The following is a 25,266-nucleotide window of genomic DNA, read 5'->3' as shown; positions in this document are numbered from 1 at the left end:
AAGGACACTGGGCCAGGCAGGGGCAGGACCTTTCCTCACCACTCCTGTGTGTCGCTGTTTGATGGCCACACAATTCACAACATTTTTCCCTTGGGGAGAGGCATCTGCTGACTATGAACTCAGCACTCTCCTCCTCTGGAAGTTATTAAATATTACTTCCAAGCTCCTGAAGAATTTATACAGAATTTATGCAGCCTCCTGGGTGTTGGTCTAGTTCTGTTACAAACCCAAACTTTCACTGAGATTGTATTCCAGCTCAATTTAGACTGATGCAGCCCAAGTGCTGGGGCCACTCCCCACTGGTACCTGTATCCCTTGATCCTGTTTGCACATTTTGGAGTGAGATCATGCTGCAGGCACACTCTAGGAGCACTGGATGAGTTTTCAATGGCCTCTCTGCTCTGACCCTATCTGATCTCTCCCAGGTATTTTCCACAACAAAAAGATCCCGTGCTCTGCTGTGCACACCTGACTAAGAGGGCAAATGACCACAGCATGTGCTTCTGCTCTTCTCAGCATTTACCTGGGATGTTCAACCAACATGGTCACATTTTCTCCTTTATTCTAAAGGCAGTAAAGTGAAACACAAATCAAATCACAGAACTAACAAATAGTACACTGAACTCTACTGCTGCCTCTCATATGCTGTGTGGCCTTTTCCCCTGGATTATTTTGGTGTGTGTGGATTACAGCAGTGACTGAGAGATACTGGTTGAGAGCAAAGTCTCTCCCAAGCCTGTAAGACACCTAAAGCAGAAGACACCTAATGCTATCAAAGCAGAATGGTAGTGCATTCTTCAGGGATATTATTTTTCCACAGCTTTAACACACCACCAAACCTGTTTGGATCCATCCTATCATCAGTCTCTGTTTGGTTCATCAATTGCTTCATTTATAAAAGTGTTTGAACTTTTACTTCACATCAACCTGTATTACCAGTACAAGTTGCATCATTAAAATCCAGTACATTAAATATTATATGATACTTGTTTACCTTCTATTTGTTATTTTTCTGTAACTCCAGCATTATTGTTATGAAAACAGCCTTGCTAAATACTTTATTTGGCAGAAGAACATATGCTACTTTTTCATTTAATGTTTCTGAACAGAACTGAAATAAATCTCAGTTTAAGAGATTCTCTGCATGGCTCCTCAATCTAGAAAGCATTTTAAGAACACAGGACCAGATACATGACTGTACTGAAGTACCTGACAAACTCTGTCCATGGATCTCTGCAGAGAAGGGTGATGTTTTCACATGAGCTATGAGCCTAAGTCTCCTTAGAATAGATTACTTAAACATGCATTTTGCTGAGTGTCTCTGAAAGTCAATCAGCTGAAGCATCTGAATGCTAAAACTCACATGAGCAGAGCTGCTGACATGGGTGAGTGTTTGCAGGAGGCAACACTTCACCAATATAGACAGGCATTGTTCACATTATTCATTTACAGTTTGTATGGGAACAGCAAGGTTGTTCTGTGACTGTATTTATTTGTTTATTTATTTAGTATTTAGTAGACTCATTCATGCCTAAAGAATCAGCAGAAACTTCTATGAATCCCTCACAGCACAGGTATCTAAATCTAGCTCTGAAAACAACAACTCAAGAAATTTACAGGCCTTTTTGGGTCACATTCTTTGCCTCTTAAATACAGATAAAATTTTCTTAGACAAATGTAGCAGCTTTCCCAGTTTGTTTGTTTTCCCCCTCGCATAATTATTGTCATTTCCTCCTAACTTCAGAAGTCAAGGTGTGTCAGAATTGACATCTTTCAGAATTCTGGCACAGATGAGACATCTTAAAATTCTGGCAATTTAAGTAACAGTATTTACAAGCACTAAACTTCATTCAAGTACCACATCTTAAATTACTACTCCTCTTTAAAATCAGGGGCACCTCAGCATAAATTACAGTATCACAAACATATTTAGAACTTGACCTGACCTTGCAGTCTGAAATCAAGGGAACCTTCTGGTGGCCTGGATTCTTTTCAGGTCCATCTGTGAAAATGGCACTGTGCCACTGCTTACAAGGTGGGGTGCAAGACTCAACAGTGCACAGGAAGCAAACCCAGGGCAGGCAGCAGCCCCTGGAGCAGGAACTAGAGCTGTGCACAGCCAGGAGAAATCACACCATTGCCTCTTTTTCTTTTCTTTTATTTTTTTTTTGCCAATTAACATTAAGCAAAAAGCATTATAAAAATAAATGTGTGGAGGAGCAAGATGATTAAAGCACTTGACAGCAGATATATGCATCTCTAGATCATTAGATCAAATCCTGGTCATATCAGCTACAGCTGGAAAAGGTGAAAATTTTAAAAATCCTGATCTTATTCTCAGTCTTTTCATACAATTTCATCCAAAATATGCACCTTTTTCTGCCCTGATGTCCTCTTTTGCAGAGCTAAGAGAATATGGCTTAGAAGTGTTGTAAGACGTTTTAGACAAGCAAAGATGGAGTATAGGGATGATCCATCATTCTCTGAAGTCAGCTGGAAGCTTCTCAATGATTTCACATATTTTGAATTAAGCCCTGGAGTAGCAGTTATACTGTGTATGAAAAACACATTAGCCAAAAATCATTTAGGTTGACATCTTTCAAATGGTAAAGTTTACTGAGATTTGTGGAGTTGCACAGAAATTTGCAGGTTTAGGATTAGACAGGCATCTTTCAAGAGGCAAGCCCTGAAGCTTTGAAAACCATTGCTCAGTGGGAAGTCTGTGTAGAACTCCTCACTCTCACTATGCTGTTACTGCCTGCCTGTTTTTTACCAGAGTTAATGAGAAAAGAGTAATTTTTCATAACTAAAGGTTCCTTCCTGCTAGAGAAATCCAAGGAAGAGCACTGATCTCTGTTGCCTTGACAACATTTCCTGAAACACTGAAGCATTAAAGTATTCATTATGCTCAAGAAAGTTGCAATATCTATTTCATATTGGACATTTACCACATTTGTTGTGTTGGCATGCACTCCTCTATCATCTGTGAGTATTTTTCACAGAAAGCAATGTGCCAAATAATACATCACAAATATCTGAGCTGGATTAAATGCACATGGTATTTTTCCTGCATATTTCCATGGCTACTGAAACTTCCATTGTTACACCTATGATCTAGAAAAAGAGCATTCTACCATGATTTGTGGATATTAGCAAAATAAGTCCTGTCTTTCTCCTAATGCATTTCCTAACTGAGCAAAGGGATCACCTCTACAGAGTGGCTGGAGGGATTTTGTCCTTGAATCTCAGTTTGTACCCAAACTTTGGCTTTTCTGATGGGTTTTGTTGGGGGTGCTCCAGGGCACAGCAGAGCTGCTTCTGAGATGAAGACTCTTAGGTCCACATGAGGAGTGGATTCTCTCTTGCTGCTGTTCATTGTAGGGGACTGAAAAATCTGACTTTCTCAGAGGTGCTAAAGCCATACTGAGGGACAAAACAAGCAGGAGTTGCAAGTCTGAAATGTTGCAAAGAATCTCAACTTCTCTTTAAATAAAAATAAAATAATAAGTGAAATAGATTTTTACAGGTAAAATAGGCAGCACCAGCCTCTGTGAACCCAAAGCTAACTTTTATGCTTTCCTCTCCCTTCAGTATTTCTACAGACTGCCCTGGATGTAATAAGAATAAGCAGAAAATAAAGCAGCACCAAAAGGGCTTGCTGCTAATCACTTCTGATCCATTAGAGGGAAGTGTTTGTACACAATGTACATATAATTCCCTTCAACCACTTCTAGTAATTTCTTTGGATGAAGATGATAAGATAGCAGACTCTGCTTCTCACATAATGAGTTATTTTATTGACAAATAAAATGAAATGTACTGATCACTATGTTTACTACAGGACATTTGATACAATCATTTTTATTAACAAATGCAAAATACAAAGCGTTTTGGGTTTTTTTCTGACTGCATGTTAGTAGGCATAATTTGGTCTGGGAGACATAAGCTCTACCTAGACAATTCCTGTAGGGGTGCTACTTCACACCAAAATTATGGTTTCCTTCTCAAGGGGGAAACAGCAGAACAAGAGACAACCCACATGATATAAATCATCAAAAATACCCACATTTCCCAAAGAAACATTGCCAAAGAAAACAAAGAGGGAAGACAGTAATCCTCCTGTGAGGATCTCAAGCTTCATCTAAATTAAAACTTCAGGTGAACTGAAAGGTTGTGGGTGATTTCCAGCACAGGATAAGGAGATTGTTAATTGTCCTGCCTCAAACAGCTCTGCAGCCCTCTGTGAGCTGTGCCTTCCTGTGCTGTGAATGATCTCCTGTGGCTGCTTCCGATCTCATCTCCCTCATTAGCAGAGGATTTGTGTCATGCCCTGACCCCATCCTTTACATGACCTCTGCTGCCCAAGGGGACACACACACGCGCTGACACATGGTTTTCTCATGCTAGCTTTTGACTTATTAGTTCCCTGAGTCATATTTCGAGGCAGTATTTAGTGCTGCCCCTTTGGAACTGTGCATGTCTGACAGGGAGGGGCCACCAAACAAGCCCACAGTTGTGATAAATTGCTCTGATTGTTGACCAGCAGCTGCTCACCTCTATCTTCCAAACTTTTCCAGCAGCACTTAAAAGACACAGAGTGTCTGAATGTCTGTCCTGCAGCTGCATTCCCAGATGATGCCTGGAGAACTTTAAGCATGGATTATCCAAGCTGCTAATACACACTGCAATTCAGTGAAGCCAGTGTCTGAATGGCCTCCCTGCCTACACAATTTTTTTGGTGAAAATTTTTTATGATTTGGCCAGCCTATACCTTACAGACAGCTGTCAGAGCAACACAACTTCTACAGGCCATCGAGGAGTTTGGTCTCTGTTATGTGCTAAGAACCACTGCTGCCCTCTGCTGCAGTATTTTGGGTTGTTTCTCTGATAACCAGTGAGAGCCACAAATATTCAAGTAAAATTTCTAGACTGAACCAGAACTTAGCATGCTTAATGCTTCCATTACTGACAATATCATTCAAAAGCTCTGTTTCTAATACATCAAAAAAGTCTGATGCTGCAGGGGCAAGGTTAAATAGAAAAAACTTTACCTTTTTTATCTGATTTTGACTCTCAGAAGAGGGACACCCTTATAAGAGTTTGGACATGCTTCCTTTCTGCAGCAGATGCTGTCTCATCTTCTTATAATAAATAGCCATAGGAGAATAAGAACTATGAAGTGAGAAACTCACCTTGGGGCCAAAATAAGCACCAAGGGATACAGAATGTTATCTTAAATTATGAATGTTATGAAAGTCAGATTAGTTTAAATTATGAATGAATGTTAGCTTAAGTTATGATGGACAGCCAAGTTCCAGGTCAATTGAACTAATCTTTCCTTAGTCTCAGTTTATCCAGTTCTGATGGGATGCAGCTCATGACCCCTCAAACAGTTAGGTTTCTTCCTCACTGATGGTAGGAAGAGTAACATGAGTGCAACCTTGCTATAGTCACAGCTACTTCACAAAATGATCCAGATAGAAATATTTATTTCTTCCCAGCCCTCCACAGACTCCAATAACCCTCTCTTTTGTCATTTTCATCTGAATAGGTTGCATTGCTTATAGGTGAGAACAACTTTCATGTACACCTAAAACAATTTTAGAATAAATTTTTTTCCCAATCTCACAAATCCAATTACGTCTCTCCTGCAGAGCCTCCTGCACAGCACTGCAACTGCAGTGTCTCCAATATACAATGCTAAATTGTAAAAACTCATCAGTAGACAGGAATAGATAAGCAGATGGTGGCAGGGCAGAAGAAGAAAGCCAGAGACACAGCCTTCCTACTCAGGGGAAAACCCAGGCTGCTCTCAGCAATTATCTGTGCAGGTCTCCAAAGGAATCAGACACACATTTCAAAGGAGGCAGGCTCAGAGTGCGGCTAATGAAAGAACTGTGCCTCCTTCCAAATGCTCAGGGTGTCCACAGGAGCTCTGGGTTCCTCATGGTTCATATTCTGGATGCTGAGCCAGAGAAACCTCCACAGCTAAACCACAATACCATCTTAATTCAAACCTGAAACTTCGTACAATAGGGCTGACACAGTCCTGCATGTGTAACAGATGGGGCACAAAGAAGGGAACCTGTAACACACTCTCACTTGCAACTTCCAGCTGCTTTTATTTTTTGTGACACTTTCAGGTTTATTCTCAGGTATTTGCTCAAAAACACACACTCCAGCTGCTGACCTGAGCTCAAGGCTTAAGTTCTTTCTTTCCACTGAGCAGAGTTTCCTACAGGGACAAGAGTTAAGTTTTGCTTCTCATATCTCAATGACAAGGAAGGTCCTCTGTGTTTTGGCCCTTAAACAATTCAGTCATGGCACAGAGGAATCCAAGCGTAGTTCAAGGATTCCAGCTCACCAGAGCCATGAGAGATGGAGGTTGGTGCTGACATCTCTAAAAAGATTTGACTGGTCTCAATGAGAACAATGAGGACTCCAAATAAGAGTCAGCAAAGGAGATTACTCAGATGGTTTCTGCCTTCTCATTTCTGAACACATATTTTACCTCTCCAGCACATTTCTCCCTCTCACCTTCTCAGCATCATTCAAATCATGTGTAAATCTCATGTAAGTTCTGACAAACTTATGGTTGCCAAAAGTGATTCCAGTAATTAAATTACTTCTGTAAATATATTAAATCTGACAGAAAAGCAGTGCGATGTGCTTAGCAGATCACCATGAAGAGAGAAAAACAGAAACCACATACCCATAGAAACTAGTGCAATTAATTCTATATCACACACTTTTCCTGATGATTGCAAAACTAAAACCCTGAAAATAATTCTGAAAATCAGCAACTTTGTTCAAGAATCAGCAGGAAGCCTTTCTATGAGAATTTCTGTATTCTCTGCAGTTAGGTGAGGACATAATGGGTGGCTCAATTCTTCACAAACTCTAGCTCACAAAACACCTACCTCTAGGACTTTCCCAGTAATGAACTGGTGACATGCTTCACACTTGACTCCAAAAAGAACTTGGTAGTCCTTTTCACAGTAAGGAGCACCATCTCTGTAAAAGAAAATTCACAAATTACAAACCACTTCTTATTAAACAGGTTACAGCATGACTTTCTATCTTCATTTGTCTTCAGCTTGGAACTCCTACACACAGACCCAGGGAAATGGGGAGAGTTCAAGACAAACACTTTGTAGTACAAGAAACAAAAATAACATTCTCACTAATGCCTCTTAGAATTGTTCCTTAAATTTCCATCCAGAGAAGGCATGCAGGACAAACTACTGAAGCAATCCTCATTCTTCAGAGCAGACTCTCTACACCTACAGGTGGTGCAGCGCCAGGGAATCAGTGTAGCTGTCTCTGGGGTAGAGAGGAAATCACAGGCTAGCACAAGCAGACAGGTTTTTTTTGTTCACTTCAGAAAAAAAAAAAAAAGCCTTTGGTAGGCTGCAAGGTTATAAGCAGTGACTTTTAAGTGTAAGGTAATTTTGTGTGAACAAGGAACATACAGTAAAAGTGGAAACACTCGTCAGCCTAGGAGCTTTTCTTAGGCACCAGATTGTTTTTGAGAAATTACAGATGCTACTTATAAATAAAATATACACCCAAATGACAGGTTTGTGAAATGTACATTGTTTCTTTATTTTTTCTCTTTGCTATAAGCTTGAAGGGGGAGAAAGAATCTGTATCTTCATTTCTACTCTTTTTATCATTTCCCTCTTCCTCGACACCTTCTTCCACTCAAACCCCTCTTCATTAGTTTCTTATATGGAGATGAGAAATACAATGTCAGGTCAATCACACCATCACATTTACTCTATTATCTAGCAAAGGTAAGAAATAGAAAAATTAGTATTTTTTTTTCCTCAAAAATCACATGTTAGGAAGCAAAATGACACAATGCTTTATCTGGCTACTACAGAAAACACATGCAACAATCCACCTAATTCTTTATGGGAATGTGGAATGATACCTCTTTCAGACTGGTATTAAACATAAACTGGCATTATTAAACATGAGCTTTCAGTTGCACTTTCCAGGTCACTTTCCCAGCTCAGCTCTCACTGGGAACAAAGACTTTGGTGTGTACAAAAAGGTGGTCAAAGCAGGACTTCCAGATGTGAATTTTGCTGCAAGCCCTTCTCTGCCAGCAGTCAGAACTGTGCCAGGAGTTCAGCACAGCAGCAGACAGAGGTTACTCACTTGCTGATATATTCCCCAGTCAGCACCTTCCCACAGGCCTTGCACTTGAAGCAGCCCAGGTGCCACTGCTTGTCCAGGGCTAGCAGTGCTTGTCCATTTTTGATGTCTCTTCCACAGCCAGCACAATCTGCAAACAAGCAAACAGATGCATTTGTTGTCAGCTGCTTGGTTCATTAACCTTAATTAACTGCCCGCCTGTCACAGCATTTGGCAGCCAAAGGGATGAACTGCACAGAATGTAAAGGCACAGCTTCCTTTCCTTAAACCCTTCCCATCTTCCTTTCCTTAAACCCTCCCCGGGTCCTGCACAAAGACTCAATCTTTCTCCTTACAGACATTCTCAGTAGAAGAGGGAAAGTAATTCTGTTTCTCGTGCTGTTTATGACTCAAAGACCACCTGGAAAGCTCTGTACAAACTCCAGATTCTGTCAGGAACAAGCTACCAAAAAGTCTTCGCTGTTCCTGCTGCTGTTCCTGCAGTGTGCCTGGTTTTGCTTTAGCAAGACCGAGAGCTTGCACGGAGCTGAGAGCCGGGCCAGGACTGTTCCTGTCCCCGTTGGGTGGCAGCAGAGCCCCGCGTGTGGCACAGGGAGCAGGGACAACAGGCGCACCTTGCTGAGGGCCCGCCCTGGCACACACCTGCCTGCAGGGACACACCTGGCTCCAGGGACAGCCCAGGGCACACACCTGGCTCCAGGACCAGCCCAGGGCAGGCCTGACAGCCCTGTGAGGGGTGCAGTGAGGGTGTTGCTGTCCCCCCACAGCTATGGGAAGCTAAGTTCTCCCGGTTTCTATTCAGCAAAAGGACTCTGGCTCAGGAGTTTTGGTACTTTCCTGGTGGTCACTTTTCACTGCAATCAGTCCTGATGGCAGAAAGGGAAGCAGAAGCCAGGAGCACTCTGTCCCAAGGGGTGCCACAATAGCTTATGTTACATCAGAGATCCCCAGCTCAGCCCCAAGCTTCCATTCCTCTCCCTTCAAACATAAAATACTCAAAAAGATTTCCTGTTAAGGGGCAGGCCAGCACATGGTAAATCTGAAGGGACTGATGTGGCAGGCAGCACTGAACTGCAAGGGTTGTGCTGCTGTGCCAGCCTCGGGGGACAGAAGGACAGGGAGGGGAGGGCCTGGAAGCCCAGTGAAGTGGAAGGGGAATGCCCATCAGCCGAGGCACTCATGGAAGCCACAGAGACAGCCTGGAACAAAAGATTTCCCAGATATTATCATTCCCAGACTTGGTGTGCCTTTGGTGAATGCCTGAAACATCAACAAATCCCAAGAAATGGAGACAAACAGAAGTGAGCAATGTGAGCTGTTAAAGCCCAGGCAGCAGGGATACATCACCCTGGCTCCAACACTCAAGCTGACTGAGCAAGCACAGCCCAAAAACCTTCATCTCCTCATGGGTTTAAGCCCAGGCAACACCATGCCTTGCAAAAGGGCAAGTCCGAGTTTATTATCACAACTGATAATGAGAGCAGTCAGTCCTTCTGACTAAAGGGCATGACTTTGGATAATGGGCCAAAACAACCCCAAATATGTGCTGCACATTCCTGCTATCCAGGAATCCACTACCCCATGTCCCTCTTCCTACCAGCATTCTTCTTATTCTTCTCAAATCCCCTAAAAAAGGAGGGGAGGGGGACTAAGCACAGTAGTACCTTGTGACAAAATGCAAGTCACAGACTTCTGACACAACTTGGACTTGAAAAGCAGCCCTGAGATGTCCTAATACCAGGACTTTGCTCTAGAGGACATAAGTTACAAGCTGAAATGATGAAATGACAAGGAGTGACACCCTGTAATGCATCCCTCTGCTCTGCCATGACAGCTGAAGGCTCCACGCCAGGCTGGGATGACAGCAAAGCTGGCACAGGTCACCAAGGCGGGGAGGCTCTGGAATGTCCAGCACAGGCAGAGGAAGGGACAGACACGTGTCAGAGAGGCTTGGGCACGCTGATCTCGCCTTTGGTTTGGGGAGGATACTGCATCACCTCTCGGGGTCCCTCCCAGCCCTCATTTCCTCCAGCTGAATCTGAAACCATGCAGCCTGGCCTGGGCTGTGAGAGCAAATGGCATCCTGCCCCCAGTCCCAGTGGGTGCTGGGCTGCAGTTTGAAAACAGCCCCCATTTCTCAGCCCCCAGCACTCCTGCTTCCTCCTGGTGTGCCAGCCTCCAGAGCCAGCCTGGGGCCTGGCACACTGGGATGCACTCCCTGAGATATTTTCCCTCAAAAAATCTGCTGTATTTTCCATGCTGTTTTCATTTTTGTTTGGAAAACTTTTTTCACGAAATTGAATTTTCTCAGAAATTGAATCAATAAAGAGATTTTTAGAACACATAATTTCCAAGGCAGTGGGAATAGAGAAACTGCCTTACACAAAAAGTCTACCTAGTCCAGCATCTTTATTGATGCCAAAACCAGATACCTGGGGGAAGCAGGCATCCATGGAGTACCTCTGACTGTTTAATTGCTTCTTTGTAAGCCAAATCACAGTAAGTCTGAGCACCAGACTTAGCATTGTGCTCATGTTTAATACAGGGGTTGGCAACATCCTTTTATTATTTTATAGCACCAGTGACATCTACACTCTTTCTGGGTTCCTTGAAGTGTTTTGCAAAAGGAAATTAACATCATTTCCATTCTGCTAATACAACAGACACATTGAATGTCTAGAAGCAAAGTAAACTAACAGACCAGTGCGGCTGGATTAGGCTGAGATGGCTTTTAAATAAATCTGATTTTAATTCTGACAAAACTGTTGGTATATACATGAAAAGCTTGCAATTATCATTATTTCCTAAAATAGAACGTGAATAAGGCTGGGCTGGGCTAAGAAAAGACCATTTGTTCATCCAAATTCTACAAATAAAAGCCATTATGATCTCAGGCCTGCATGAGGCACATTTAAGCCCTTGGCTGAATGTCACCAGGGTATGCAGGCAGGAGCTCAGTATCACATTAAGCACAATCTGTATCTGTCTAACCTATAACTAGCACATGCTGCAAATAAAAGGGCTGTGAGGTAAGAACACAGGTTCACAACCATATGCCAGAGCAGACTGAAAAACCTGACAATTCCTCCTGAATTTGTGCACAATGGTTCCCACCATGGTGCTCTCTGGTTTCCCACCTGGCTCTAACAGACTGCACCCCTTGAATCTGAGCTTTCTTGCATCATCTTTTTGCCACATCACCTGGATTCTTCCTCACTGCACTCCTTGCACATGACACATTCAGCAGTGCCAAGATAACAAGGAGGAGGCAGACAGTGCAGCGTGCTGGTGAAAATGCAGAGAGCACTTAGATATATGTCATGTTTGACATGTCTGGGTACAAAACAAAATGCCTGGACAAAGGAACTGTGTGTGTGGAGTCAGCCAGCCCAAAAGCATGGCAAAGTGGGGGGACAGGGTACGCCACTATAATATAATATATGATTTAGAACTCCACTCTGCCACCACCTTTAGCAGCCCCACTAAAAGACACAGGTCAGGCTGTGCTGCCACCCATGACACCTTGCTTGTAAAGATATGAAAAAAATGTGTTTCCCTTTTTAGCATCTGCACCACCCCAGACATCCAGGAGTGAAGCATCCTGCACAGCAAGCCATTTGTCACTGTCTAAATTAAGCAGTGGATTTTCTGCCTTTGCCTCCCTCCCCTGATCTCAGCCAATAGTGCACAGGTGAGCTCAGAGCTGATGCAGCTCTGGGATTAACCCTCAGCACACAGAGTAGGACTTTACCCACTCCCATGGGGATTGCTTTACAAATTTAATAGCAAATATTCTTTATCCCACATTCTCTGCTCATCCCATATGATTTTTGAAGGAGAAACCATCTCTGTGTGCTTTTGTCCTAATAAAGAGGGATATGCAAAGTCATGTGAATGATGACACCAGCTCTGCTCCATGCAGGGTTAGCTTTGTGCACAAAGCTAATAGCAGACTGATTTAATTAAGTCACCAAAGAGTTCATTTCAATCCTGATGGCCATCACATATCTAACAGATAAGGTCTGAAGCTGCCACAACCCCCACAGGTCACAGGTATTTTGTGCTCTCGTTACACTCTCTGTAACTATTTCCCCTCCTTATCAAACATTGATAAATGAGCTTTACAAAGCACCAGCAGGTTTCTGTTCTGAAACAGGAAAAGCAGGGAAGAATTGGGGGGGATTTTTGTTATTATTTTAATACTTAAAAGAAACAATAAGTTTTCATTGGACTTACACTGAAATACATTGTCAAACATAGCTGGACCTAAAGAGGCAGTGATTTGCAAGTGATGAAAGAGGCAAATATGATCACTGGAGTCAAGGTCAAGAAATCTCTTCAGTATAAACAGCTCTTAGTCACCTTGAAAAACAACTTATATCCCAGTAATTCTTCTGTGGCAATTTGAAGGTTGTGCAATTACAATTTCTCACAGAGGTGGGGAGACCACAGTTTTTTCTCAGTCATCCTTTAACAACAGAGCAGGCAACACCTTCTAAAGCCTTGCTTTAAAATTGAAAGGTTTGATGATATCATGCAGGCTTTTCCAGATCTTCAAGATATTTCTGTCAAAGCTAAAAATATAAACTCACCATGTTCACAGCAGGACAAATGTTTTCAAAGTTTAAAGCATAACCATTTGGTCACTGAGGCTGTGCTAAGTTCTGGAAGTCTGAGAAGGACATACAATATTGGGAATTTTATGTGCAGGATTTCAATCTGAGCATGTAACTCAGGAAATCTGCTGCCAAACCCCTTCTCTTTGCCACTGCAAGGATGGGAAATGTTTGTCAGAACAAATTCACTATTGCCCTTTTGCTGAAGGCAAAACAAACCCACATAAGTAGCCTTGTACTCTTGAAATCTAACAATAAGAGGCTGGGCTCATACAATGGAGGGAAATAAATTTCCCATGGGAAGTGCAGTATAGCTTTGACAGTTTATTATAAATGGCAAGTTGGGAAAAACTGATATTTTCAAAACAAGTAGTTAGAGAAAATAAAACTATTTTAGTTGATTAAATAGGGAAAGAAATCCCAATGGCATGAACTGGCATTCTTGGCTTGCAGCACAACTCCCTGGAAGCATCTGAGTGCCCAGCACTGACTTGTCTGTTTAAGAGACACGTTGTTGTACATCTTGGATGTATCATTAGACCAGTCACTAGTGCTGTCCCCCAGGGGCCAGGATGGGGCCCAGTCCTGTTTAATATCTTTATTCATCATCTAAATTGCACCAGGGTAGGTTTATGTTGGACATTAGGAAGAATTTCCTCAGAGAAAGTGTGATTAGACACTGGAATGGAATGGAGTGCCTGGGGAGGTGCTGGAGCTGCCATCCCTGGAGCTGATTAAGGAAAGCCTGGATGTGTCACTCAGTGTCATGGTCTGGTTGGCACAGTGGTATTGGGGCAAAAGCTGGACTCAGTGATCTCAGAGACCTTTTCCAACCTCAGTGATTCTGTGATTACTGCAAATTGCTGTTTCATCACCTGATTTGATTTGAAGTGATTCAGAAGTTGAATGCTCTTCCCCACCCCCAGTTGCGTCTGTATTGATTTAAGTGTTTAACACAGAAAGGCAATTCCTCATTTCCACTTCTTTCTACTCCTTATTCCCAAAGGAGACCAAACCAAATGACCTTCTGACACATTACTCCAGCAAACTGTCCCTGAAAAAACTGTATCACCAAGTTAACCAATCCCACTTCCCTCTTCAACCCAATCTTTCACACAGGTATCTCAACTGAGAATAAGAGGGTGGATGAAACAGGAGGAGGAAGAAAGAGCAAATATACACAATGAAAGAGAAGAGTTTTTAATTGTCCTATGAAAGAAAGATAAAGCTTTTGGGTTTCTTCCCATCCCAGCAGCCCCAGAGCCCCACCTGTAAAACTACTCTAAAGGATAAACCAGGACCAGGTACATATAAGCTGAGGTCAGTCCTTTATCCCATCATTTCTTTTACCTCATTTCAGTACTCAGAATTCAAAGTCACAATTCCCACTCACAGTACCCCAAGGGAACTGCACCTTTATCTCAGAGTTTCATTGTTTAACACCCAGTTCATGGACAGCACATTGTGTCTCTTCATTTGCAGATTATTTTGGATAATTTTCAACTGTTACTCTTGGAAAACAAGCAATTCCAACAGAGTGCAAACTCCCCAAAATAGGAGTGAAACTCATGACAACCTTCAGGAAGGTTTTTATGTCTGTATAACATACGGCAAACCAAGGTCTAGCTAATTCACTTTTCACATTCTTTTGAAGTGACCTCTGATTCCTGACTTGCTACCTGGCAGGCTTTCTGACCATGACAATTCCCAGACACTCCAGTCCCTGGGGATCTCCTCTATGGCTGCGTTCTCCCAGCCAGTGATCCCTGCTCATGCAACACCCATTTACTGAGGAATTCCTTGCACCTCCCCCAGAACTTCCTCTGGAATTAGCTCTGGAGTAGCACTCCTCCAGTACAACCCAAGGACATGGATGTGTTTTGATTGCCAAGTTCAAGATGGGGTTACACACAGGCAAAAAAAGAACTGACACATATTTAGCACTGTCTAATTTACTGCAACACAAAAGCATCCAAAAGAAATGGGGAAACTGGACTGCAAACACCTTCCTGAAGAACAGTTATTTTTTTGAAATGAATTTTCTGACAGAAAACTCATAAATCAGAAACTTCCTGCTCTGCCACAACTGTATTTTAAATACAGTTGCTGCTCTATCTCTATTACCCAGGGGTCAAGTTTCTAACAAAGCTTCTATTCCTTCAGAGAAGGATTGAACACAATTTATCAAGCAGCATTAAAATGCCAGTCCTTATAAACTAGGAAATAGCTGTGCAAATGGAGGCTACTTGAGTAATTCACCCATTTTTCTGAGTGAGGACATAAAGTGAAATAAAATTAATCCTAGAAAGTAATTCAAATTATGAAAATGCTTCAAAAACTGCAAGCATTCTTCAAAAGAATAAATCATCTTGAAACAATCATACAAATTGGCCAGTGTCATTAAAAGAATTGCATATTCTTAGGCACAATCTAATGGCTTTTGCCAGAAAGGAACTCTGCTTGGGTTTGCATAATTTCTTGAACTTTTATCATGCCATGAACATTGATTTGTTTCTTTTATTCTTAAAAGGGTGGATGGGGGGGTAAAATTTTAGACCCACTATATACTGTATTAAGTCATAAATGAAGCTGCCCTGCAAGGTTATTACAATCAATTTCAGACTAAAGAAATGGAGAATTAAATAGTGGCATTTAAAAAAATAAAGGATTTAGTTTAAAATGTAAAGTTTTAAATAAATCGGAGTTAGAAGTGGGATCTGAAAACACAGGGAATAAACTTGCTTCCCTTCTCCTATTTGAAACTGAGGTATATAAAATGTCCCACTTTCAAAAATTTTAAGGTCATGGAGATCCAAAGTAAATAGTTTCATAAGCTACAGACTCTTGAAAAATATAAATTCCAAAACGGTGATATATTTTAATTCATTTACATTCTTCATGTGTCTAGCAAATTTCTGAAAGTAAAAAATATCCACAGATACTTTATGTATTCTAAATAGAATTTCAACTTTCATTCAAATACAGTTTGACAACTCATTAGCAAAAATAGTTGTTAGGGAAAGATATAGATGTTAAATAATATGATGACTTTATGCAGAGCTATATTAGGTTAAGTAGATGTGTACAGATATGAGGTACCCTCATGTTTATCAATTAGTATTTTATAATTAAAAATCTAAATGTAATCCAAGGTTACAATCAGTCAGTCTAATCAAGGTTTCCTGGGTTATTGAACAAACCATGATTAAAATCAATGATTTAAATCAGTGTTTGAAATCAATCAACAGTGGTGTCCATAGTATGCTTTTATTCTATGGTAAACAGAAAAAAAGAGAGATATGGGACAATGTTGCCTCTTTTGTCAAGTTTCCTAAACCCTCAACTGAATCTCCAGTAGCTGAACACAGGCTTGAATGCCACAGAGATATGGGAGTGCTTCTGCTGATGGAAACAGACAAGCCAAAAATCAAATGAGAAAGTTTTTGTGTTACAGCACACAAAAATATTAAATGCTTAAGGCTCAAAAATTTAAAAAATTGTAATTTAAAAATTCATATTCACAATCAAAACTGTTGAGCCTCTCTAAGTTCCCCAGGGCCCTCACTGAAGTTGTGGACATTGTGGGTGAATATTCCTGAAGACAAAGTGAGCTCAGTGTCTCACACAAGGCCCATCCCCACCTGTGCCAAGTACCTGTGCAGCTTTGCCACAGTGTGAAACTGGAGAATATTTCCTAAGAATAAGCTCAAAATCATGTGTTGGATGTTGCTCAACACCTTTTAAAATCTCTGCAGATATCTTGCTTAGCAACAGTCAGCCAACTTTCCCCAGCACTTTTAAATTCTCTGTAGAATTGAAGGAGTTTTCAGAGAGCTCCAGGAAAAAATTATGAAGAACAAAATAGTGAAAAATTAGTCAAATGTGGCTGAACAGTTACAAATCCAAGCTGCAGACCTTCCCCAAGAACTAAGATTAAAACGAATTTTGCATCTATTTTAGCTAATTTCTAATGGAGGAGTTTGTGATGCTGATACATCAGCTCTGACTTTACTTTTGAACACTGGCAGCAATCACTCAGATTTTTATCTAATGAAAGGACAGTTATGTCCTGACTATAGGACTGCATTAAGAATTAAAGAGCCTTTTAAGGAGGACTGCAAAGTAAATTTGCTTCTCCATTTTGATGCTCTGTTGTTTCAAATAAAGCTCACTTTACTGCCACTTTTCTGGGCAGTGAGGCAAAAGATGATTCCTATTTTTTCCTTCCCATCTCCTCCTCCTCCAGCAGGTATGGTATGTTGGCTCTGCTTCACTTCAGTATTTCCAGAGCCTTGTTGGAAGTTTCAGTTATTTACTGGGAACTTCACTGCCTGCATCTTTTTCAAAGAGATAAGGGTATTGAATAATTAGCAAAGACACCTTTTCCCCACAAGTCCATTAAGCGTTAAGCTTATTATTTATATCACAATAGAGCAAAGATCCCCAGTTGTGAGGCCAAATCCAACCCTGTAAGACTCTGTACTGATAGGCATGAAAGCATTTGTCCCAAAGAGCCAGAACATAATGTGCAGAGCAGACAAGGACAAAGACACAAAACACGATGTGAAATCTCCACGTGGATGCCGGCTGCTCAGGGAACAGCTGCACCAGGATTATTCATGGAACACTCAGTTTGGAAACTCTGGTCCACATCTTGGCTGCACTGCAATGCTCTGTACTCACAGGAGAGACTCTTACAAAGAAAGGGAAGTTGAATTATTTTCCCTCTGCTCCTTTCCAAACTGTATCACTGTGATGGTGTTTGAGGGTCCCCAGATGAGGAAGAGATGAGAATCTTGACTCCATGATTCAGAATATTTTATGATATGATATTATATTAAAAGAAAATTATATACTAAAACTACACTAAAGAAAGAGAAAGGAGACATCAGAAAGCTAGAAAGGAATGAATAATAAAATCTTGTGACAGACCAGAGAGTCCGACACAGCTGGACCATGATTGGTCACCAAGTAAAAAGAATCCTCATGGAAGCAATCAAAGATGCACCGTTTGTAAGCAACCTCCAAACCACATTCCACAGCCATCAGATAGTTATTGTTTACATTTCTTTTCTGAGGCTTCTCAGCTTCTCAGGAGAAAAATCCTAGCGAAAGGATTTTCACAGAATATGTCAGTGACATATCACCACTGGCATTTATAGGACATGAGTTTCTATTTCACTGAAAAGAAACAATGGTCAAAGTCTTTGTCACCATTTTGAAAGATGAATTTTTCAAAATGAAAACTCCTGTTAGGTGATTGGAATGCTTCATTTTCTTTTGGATAGGGAGGTCTGTCCCAGGAAACACACTTTTCACTTGAAAGGCAATTTCTTAGCTAGTTCATGTACATCACTAAAATGATCCAATGTTTCAGCAAACAGATAATCAGAAATAATCAAAACTTCCAGACCAGCACTCAGATAATGAACCAACAGAGAAAGGGCTCAACCTCATACAAAATGACACAGCATTCTTATTGCTTTATTGTGGGAATAGTGGATTTCCCAAGGAAAAATGCCTCTGCTTGAGGAAGAGGGACTAAACCACATTCAAAGACATGTGCAGTCTCTTCTGGATTCCAAAGATGATGCCTGGGCCAGAAGAGTGCTGGCTCGAGCTGCTCAGCCTGCTGGCACCACCTCCTGTGCCTGTCCAAGTGAGGGATCTCTGTACAGCTGCTCTGCTCTCAGCTGGACTTCTCACAACACCTCAGGTGCATTCAGGAAAAAATGGAAGCCAGTGTGGTACTTTATAAAAATTAAGGTCTGACTAAACTGGAGACTTTTATTTTCAAAGTCTGCATCAGTTCATTTACCAGCTGCCTTGGGGAGAATTCACTGATAAATGCCCTAAAGGAAGGCATTTTATGCAACTGCACAGCTGCAGTGTTGCCCAAAATTTAGAAATAACAGGTGCCTGCACAACTGGTTTTCTGGAGAGACAACATGGACCTTAAACACAATGTGTTACCATGCAGCCAGAACACAACAGAGAGTAGAAAGAACGAAAGAGAGTACAAATCAGGCAATCATGATACTGAATATAAAACCTGGCCACTGCTTAAAACATAAATGGCAATTACTGGGATATATTATTGCATTACTCCTTTATTGGGCCCCAAAGACAAGAATTTCATGTCTTTTGACAGAATCTTGAAAGCCCTGAACTATCCAAGCCATCAACACCTCACTTCTAGTCAGTGTTATCTACTTGTCCCCTGTTTCTGTGCTGCTCTACATCTGTCCCAGTCACTTTGCTTTAGAGTTCACATGCCATTTATCAAGCTGTCATATGAAATAAAACAATAACAAAACCAAACACCACTCATTTCATTTGTCTGCAAAGTGATTTACAGGTATTTGTTATTAGATTTCCTGCTGAATGAATGAAGATCCCACTTAGTGCACTGTGTATTTCTAGCAGTAGCCAAGGAATAGGATTGATTAAATTATAAATTATGATTACTCTACTGCATTTCAATTTTAAAAATTTAGAATAAAAATAGAGTCACTGAATTGGTTCTTCAAGAAAATAGCTACAATTTCAGGTAACACATATGCAGTGAAAGAAATATATTACTAACATAAATGAGGTACATAAGTACTATGGACCCAATACTGAAAAAAAAAAAATTAATTATTTAGTATTTTTCCCATCTGATTTTGACTGCTGTGCACTACAATAGAGTGTAACAATTGTCAGGTTCATGTTATTCAAGATGTTAACCCCTGTATTCAGACACATTTGATTTTCCTTGAAATCATCCAAGCAAAGCTGTCAGTAAGTTTTCATTTGTGTGAAGTAATAGACACTGGAAAATGGCATGTCAGCATTAATGCAGACATTCTAGGATAGAAGGCTTCCTTTCACATTACCCAAGCAATCAAACCTGATATATTTGCAGTCTACTGAATTCCCTCAAACTTTCCTTGTTTTAAGGAAAGTCTCCTCTAGTGATCTACTTGAAAGTAATCATGGGAAGCTGAAAGCAGTATAGGATATGAAACAGATGCATAGTGTGAATCAGAGACTCTCCTAAAAGAATATGTATTTTAAAAAATCCTTTCAAAAATGGCAAAGCTTTTGAAAAAAAATATGTGTGTATTAGCCAGCAGGAGAAACCTGGAAGTAATCTGAAATACTTTACACTAATTAAAATTAACTCTTTGGTGCCAGCAAGATACTTTTCTGTATCTAAGTCAACTTTTGCACAAAGTTAAAGCAACAACTGACAAATCTTTGAAGACAGAGGATGCTTCATTGATTTTTTTTTTTAATTTATTAGTTCTGAACTTGTAACATAAGCTGTTCTCATTTTTATTTGTCTGTTTGGAGAGTTTTGCACTAAAACAACTTGAAATTCTATGCTACACATTTCTGCAAGTTCATAAAAGAACAAGATGCACCATGGCAGATGCCTACAGATTCTAAAGCAGTGCACTCAAAGCTGTTGAGAGCAGGAGCTCTCTAGCTGTGTGTACTGGCAAACCAGTGTGTCAGCAGGACACAAATATGATCAAAAACCCCAATAATCTCATCACAAGGCCCACAAAATGTTGGTTTATAATCCTCACTACCTATGGAAGTGTGGAAGCCAAGAAGTAATTCCCGTAGAGAGCATGCCTGTGGGGAAGTGACCGTCCAGCTCTCTGGCTTGCTAAGTATCAGATAAGGTTAACCTGACATTTTCTAGGGCCATTCTGGCACCTGGAGTCAGGCATGAGGCAAGTGCCACTCTGCTGGACAGGTGTGCCACCTTTGGAGAGCCAGGTTCAGATTCTTCTATGCTCTGGCATGCTTGGAAAAAAAGTCAGTACTGTCCAAGGTCCCTATGCCTTGCAGCTCCTTGCCAATTTTGCCCCCTAAATATCGATTTCCACATCATTCCTCTGTCTCAGAAGGATTCTCTCGGTGCCTGAAGTCCCTCATAAATTTGTATGTTGCTTTTTAAGTCTTGTAAGCCGTTTTACAGGTTCCTTAAATTCTTCCTTAGCTGATTAGGCCTGTGCATTTTCAGTTGCAAATCTACAATTATAGTGGAAAAGCATTACTTCCCAGACAGAGAGGCACAATAACAAAAAAAGTCTCTCATTTTCCCTTTGTCTAAGGGTTTGATTACATGTTCTCAGGCAAATCAGATATCCTGAGATTCACTTGACTCATCCAGTGAGCACAAACATTATCCATCTTTGTCTTTCCATAGCACTTTATAATCCCAGGATCTCAAAGCCAAGTACCAGGAGAACATACACAGTTTCTCCCTGAAGGAAAACCACCCAGTGTCACAAGGAAAGCTGCATCCATTTTGATTTACAAAACCACACTGGGTGAGTGCTGAGTACAATCCAGCAGTCAGAGAAAGAAACCCCCAAAGATTAACAAAAATTAACTACCAGAGGCAGAGATTAATATCAGTAATTTACAAATTACCTTTTAAAAGTGTTAAAACCCAACAGCAAGCCAACTTAACTTGCCTCCCTAACTTTCTTTATTCTCTATCTTTCCCTTTAATTTGCTTCCTGTGTCTTTTATAATGGTTTCCTGAGGTTCTGATCACAGAATCATTGTGGCATCAGTCTAATGGAAGCATAATCCTGGAGATACTACTTTTAAAGGATAATTTAATTGACTTCTTAAATAGGAGAAGAAAATTAATTTCCTCTGACTTCATCCTCTTTTAAATACTTAAACTTGCACAATCATACATTAAAGAAATAGACTCCATCGACTTTGAAACCTCAGGATTTATCACTTAAATACTTTTCTGGTGACTGTCAAAGCAAAATTTTTTAAAAAATCATTTTAAAAATCCAGTCACTGGGGAAAAGTAATTTTTTTACATTGAAATGTCTACATGACTCTTCCCATCTGTAGTAACAGGCATTCAATGAAGAGGAAAAAAACCAACACAGAAATTCTCAACATAATTCACTTTTCTAAATGCAAATAAAAACAAAAACATCAAAAGACTGCATTATGTTAGTTTCAATCAAATGTTGATGAGCCTGGAAAAGTGAGAGGCTTCAGGAATGAGATGGCAACTTACTGCTGGAGGCACACAGCTCTCTGGGGCTGGAGGACATCGGCTGAGCACACATCTGACACAGACAGTCCCTTCCATTAAAGGTAACCCGATCTCCTGGTGGAAATGGACGCCTGGAAAGTTCAAGAGAAAAATGTATTTTTGCAAAGGTTATGCCAGAGATTTTCCTCTGTTCCCCATGCCTTGATTTTTCTGCCTTCCTCCAGCGCAATCAATATTTTACAGAAACTCAGGCCAAATAGTTTCTGCAATGTGGCCTTGGCAAAGCCAGGCACTGGAAGAAATCCAATCCATGGAGGCAAGCAGAGCAGAGGTTAGACTTGCCTTGTATTTTCATTTTAAAAAGATTATCAAACATATTTTATCTGAATAGCGGAGACAGTGAAATCTGCTAAGACACAACACCTACATTTACGATGGTCTCAGCTTGATGTTGTGGATAGCAAATGATACAGAAGAGAACTCGAAGAATCAGAACTGTTCCTGAGGTTGGTGAAGGAATGTGGAGCTAGTCTCTCATAAATGTTAAGAATGTGTGTTAGGCAGAAGTTGACATTGCTGTTAACTCTTATTTGGTGCCTAAATCAGAGGATGGACAACATTTAATAGCTCCAAATCTTTAATAAGGAGTGTTAACTGCTGAGTGCAGACCCCCACCTCACTCCAAAACTACTTAGCAAATCTACTGCTGATTTCAACAAAACAAAATGTTACAGGCGTGGTTTCCTTTCCACTGCCATCTCTAAGTGGGCCAAAAATAAATCAGCAGCAATACTGAATTTCATTAATCTATTTCAAAGACTCATCTTTTGTTCATTCAACATAAAGAGATTGATGCAAAGCAATGTACAGAAAATTGATGTCATGTTTCACACTGTCCCTGGGAAATAAAACTGCAATGTACACATTGTATGATTATCAAAATGCAGGAAACTCACACCCTATTTAAAACAGAAAACAATAAAAATTCTTTCAATAGAAAAGGGCTTGAAAAATGTACCAGGCTAAAGGACAAAGTACTTCAACTACTTATCAGAGATAGGAGTTTAAAATGTCACCTTTCTCTGATGCACAGAGCCTTAGCTAACTCCTTCTTACTTGCTGCAGAACTGAAGACTGGTTCTCTTACTGGGGACAAGAAAGAGTATTTGGGAAGAGGGGGAATCCCAGTAGTCCCAAAGCCACTTGCTCTTATGTTGGACTGTCCTCAGAGCTCAAACGTAGCATCCAGAATTTTGCTGCACTTCATTTCTCCCACCTGGGCTGATCACCTGAACTCACATCATTATCTCAGTGTGTAAGCCTGACAATTAATTCTTTCAGATATGAGACTAACTGTCTGAGAACAGGGAACTACATGTCATACAAAAGCCATGTCCCCAAATAAATGAGTAGCATTTTCAAGACTTTTAAAGTCAGATCCACAGCAGATCTTCTATAACGAAATAAATGCATTCTCAAGAGAAATCTGTCTTGAGACTCGTGTCTGATGGCAAGACCTTTCCTTGTGTTTTCCTTGAACTGGGCTCCTGCCATGTTGTTTGAAGGGATCACTCACTTGCAGACAGTGCAGGCAAAGCAGCTTGGATGGTAGGTTTTCCCCAGAGCTGTCACCACCTCGCCCTCCACGAACTCCCCGCAGCCGTTGCAGCGGGTGCCATACATGCGCTGGTAGTCCAAGGTGCACAGATATTCTCCATTCTTTATAAAAAAGCCTCCTTGTGCCAGGTCACAGCCACACACTGGAATCAAAAAACAAGCCACACAGATTAGGAAAATATCACTGCTAAGGATGTCAGCTGCTCAATTGTATCAGTACAAGGGTGAAGAGCCAGTCAAGGATTTCTGTGACTTGGCAGTTTTTCCTCTGTAAAATGCCTATTCACTCAAACCAGAACACAGCACAACCAGGTGCCTGTTTTCCTTTGAGAAAATATTCAGAGTCCTGCATTGGCATTTCTGGTCAATCCAAAGACAGAAATCAATTCTACCTCTAACAGCCAAACCCTATGAAGAGAAAGTGCCATGGGAGATTGAATTTCAAACTGTGCCTTTAGCTTGGGTTGAACAAAGAACTCAAAACTACCTATTTAGTGTTCCCCTGTATCACCAAAAATTTATACCCAGCTCCTCCCAGGCACTTTGGTTTCTAGCACTCCTCCTGCTCCTCTGTATATTGCTGTATCTGTGTAATTCAGTAAGAGAAACCACTCTTCACAGCACTCCAGCATGTTAACTTAACTCTCCAAGGAATGCCATCTCATCCCCCTTCATCAGATTCAAGTATCTTCAGATCAAATATCAGAAATATTCAATATCAGGGATTCTGAGTAATAAGGAAAAATAAATCAGCAGTACACTAGGTCCTTGCAGTTACACAGTCCTTAGAAAATTAAAATATGAAATACAGAAAGATTATCAGGGGGACTGGGTTCAATTCCTCTTTCTGCCACAAGTCCCAAGCACGATATTTTGTACCCAGCATTCATTCTCAGTGCTGTTATAACGGGCTAGCATCTTACTAGCTACCTGCCTTGAAAACTAAAATTGCAAGGCATTTGGGGCAGGAATTGCAAGTTTTCTTTGTCTCTTTCCCAGCCCTGGAGATCTAATGACTGCTACTTTAACAATAATTAATAGAAAAACAATAAACAGAACTAAAATGCAGCTTAGAAGGAAAGCAGTATCAGGACCAGCCTTTTTCCGGTTTCACATTTCTGCATAGACAGTGATAATATTCCATGTGCAAACAAATTACATTTCATGGTGGCATTAAATCCACAAGCAGCCAAAACTCAATTATCAGTGACTGAGGAGAATACAAAGAACTACTGTTAAGGCTCTGTTAAAATGCTGCAGAAGGTTCCAAAATGTTTTTTTTAGGTAAACATCCAGAAAAAAAGATTCCAGTCCTTCTTTGGGCAGATCCTTACCATTAAATCATGTAGAAATGGAGAATTCTACTTTAATGTTTAAAAGATGCTTTAGAAGCTGCTAAACTTCATGCAGTGCTATGGAGTACTCACATGTCTGTATGATAATTTAAACTCTAGTTTGTAATTTACCTTTAACATCCAAGTATATCTATTTTTCAGCCTCAAGCTGAAGATGCTCAGTGTGCAGCTGGGTCTGCCTCAGGAGCTGCATGTATGAACTCTCATGCTCTTTGGTAGGAGTTTTACCAAAAGAGTCATTTTTTTAAGAACTCCTTTGGTCACTGCAGCCCCCTTTACCTGCCTAGGCAAGGCTCTAATGAACTGGGATGATCAAATGGAACTTTGAATACCAGCTCTGTGCCAGCTTCTTCTGAAAACCCAGCTTCAGCATCATAAAGAGGTGGCAGATCATTGTTTGCAAAAACTACTACAAACTTGGAAGGAAAGGGTTCATGCATTCACAGCTATTAGACTCTACCCACAGGGATTCAAGCCTATCATGAAA

The 25,266-nt window shown here is 40.8% G+C and overlaps 1 protein-coding gene across 4 annotated transcripts in view; it reads right to left on the bottom strand.

The window, feature by feature from the left end:
• Positions 1 to 25,266, bottom strand: part of ABLIM1 (actin binding LIM protein 1) — a 201,421-nt gene that overhangs the window by 64,351 nt on the left and 111,804 nt on the right. For all 4 annotated transcript variants that reach the window (XM_064716223.1, XM_064716222.1, XM_064716224.1 and 1 more), the window contains exons 3-6: positions 23,384 to 23,567; positions 21,829 to 21,938; positions 8,167 to 8,293; positions 6,921 to 7,014 (exon numbers count right to left, since the gene is read on the bottom strand). In XM_064716223.1, the coding sequence (XP_064572293.1) occupies positions 6,921 to 7,014; positions 8,167 to 8,293; positions 21,829 to 21,938; positions 23,384 to 23,490 (438 nt within the window). In that variant the 5' untranslated portion in view covers positions 23,491 to 23,567. The remainder of the gene's footprint in view (positions 1 to 6,920; positions 7,015 to 8,166; positions 8,294 to 21,828; positions 21,939 to 23,383; positions 23,568 to 25,266) is intronic.

The sequence above is a fragment of the Zonotrichia leucophrys genome, chromosome 6 (genome assembly GCF_028769735.1).
Source record: "Zonotrichia leucophrys gambelii isolate GWCS_2022_RI chromosome 6, RI_Zleu_2.0, whole genome shotgun sequence".
NCBI lineage: Eukaryota > Metazoa > Chordata > Aves > Passeriformes > Passerellidae > Zonotrichia > Zonotrichia leucophrys.
This window is presented reverse-complemented; position numbering and strand designations above follow the sequence as displayed.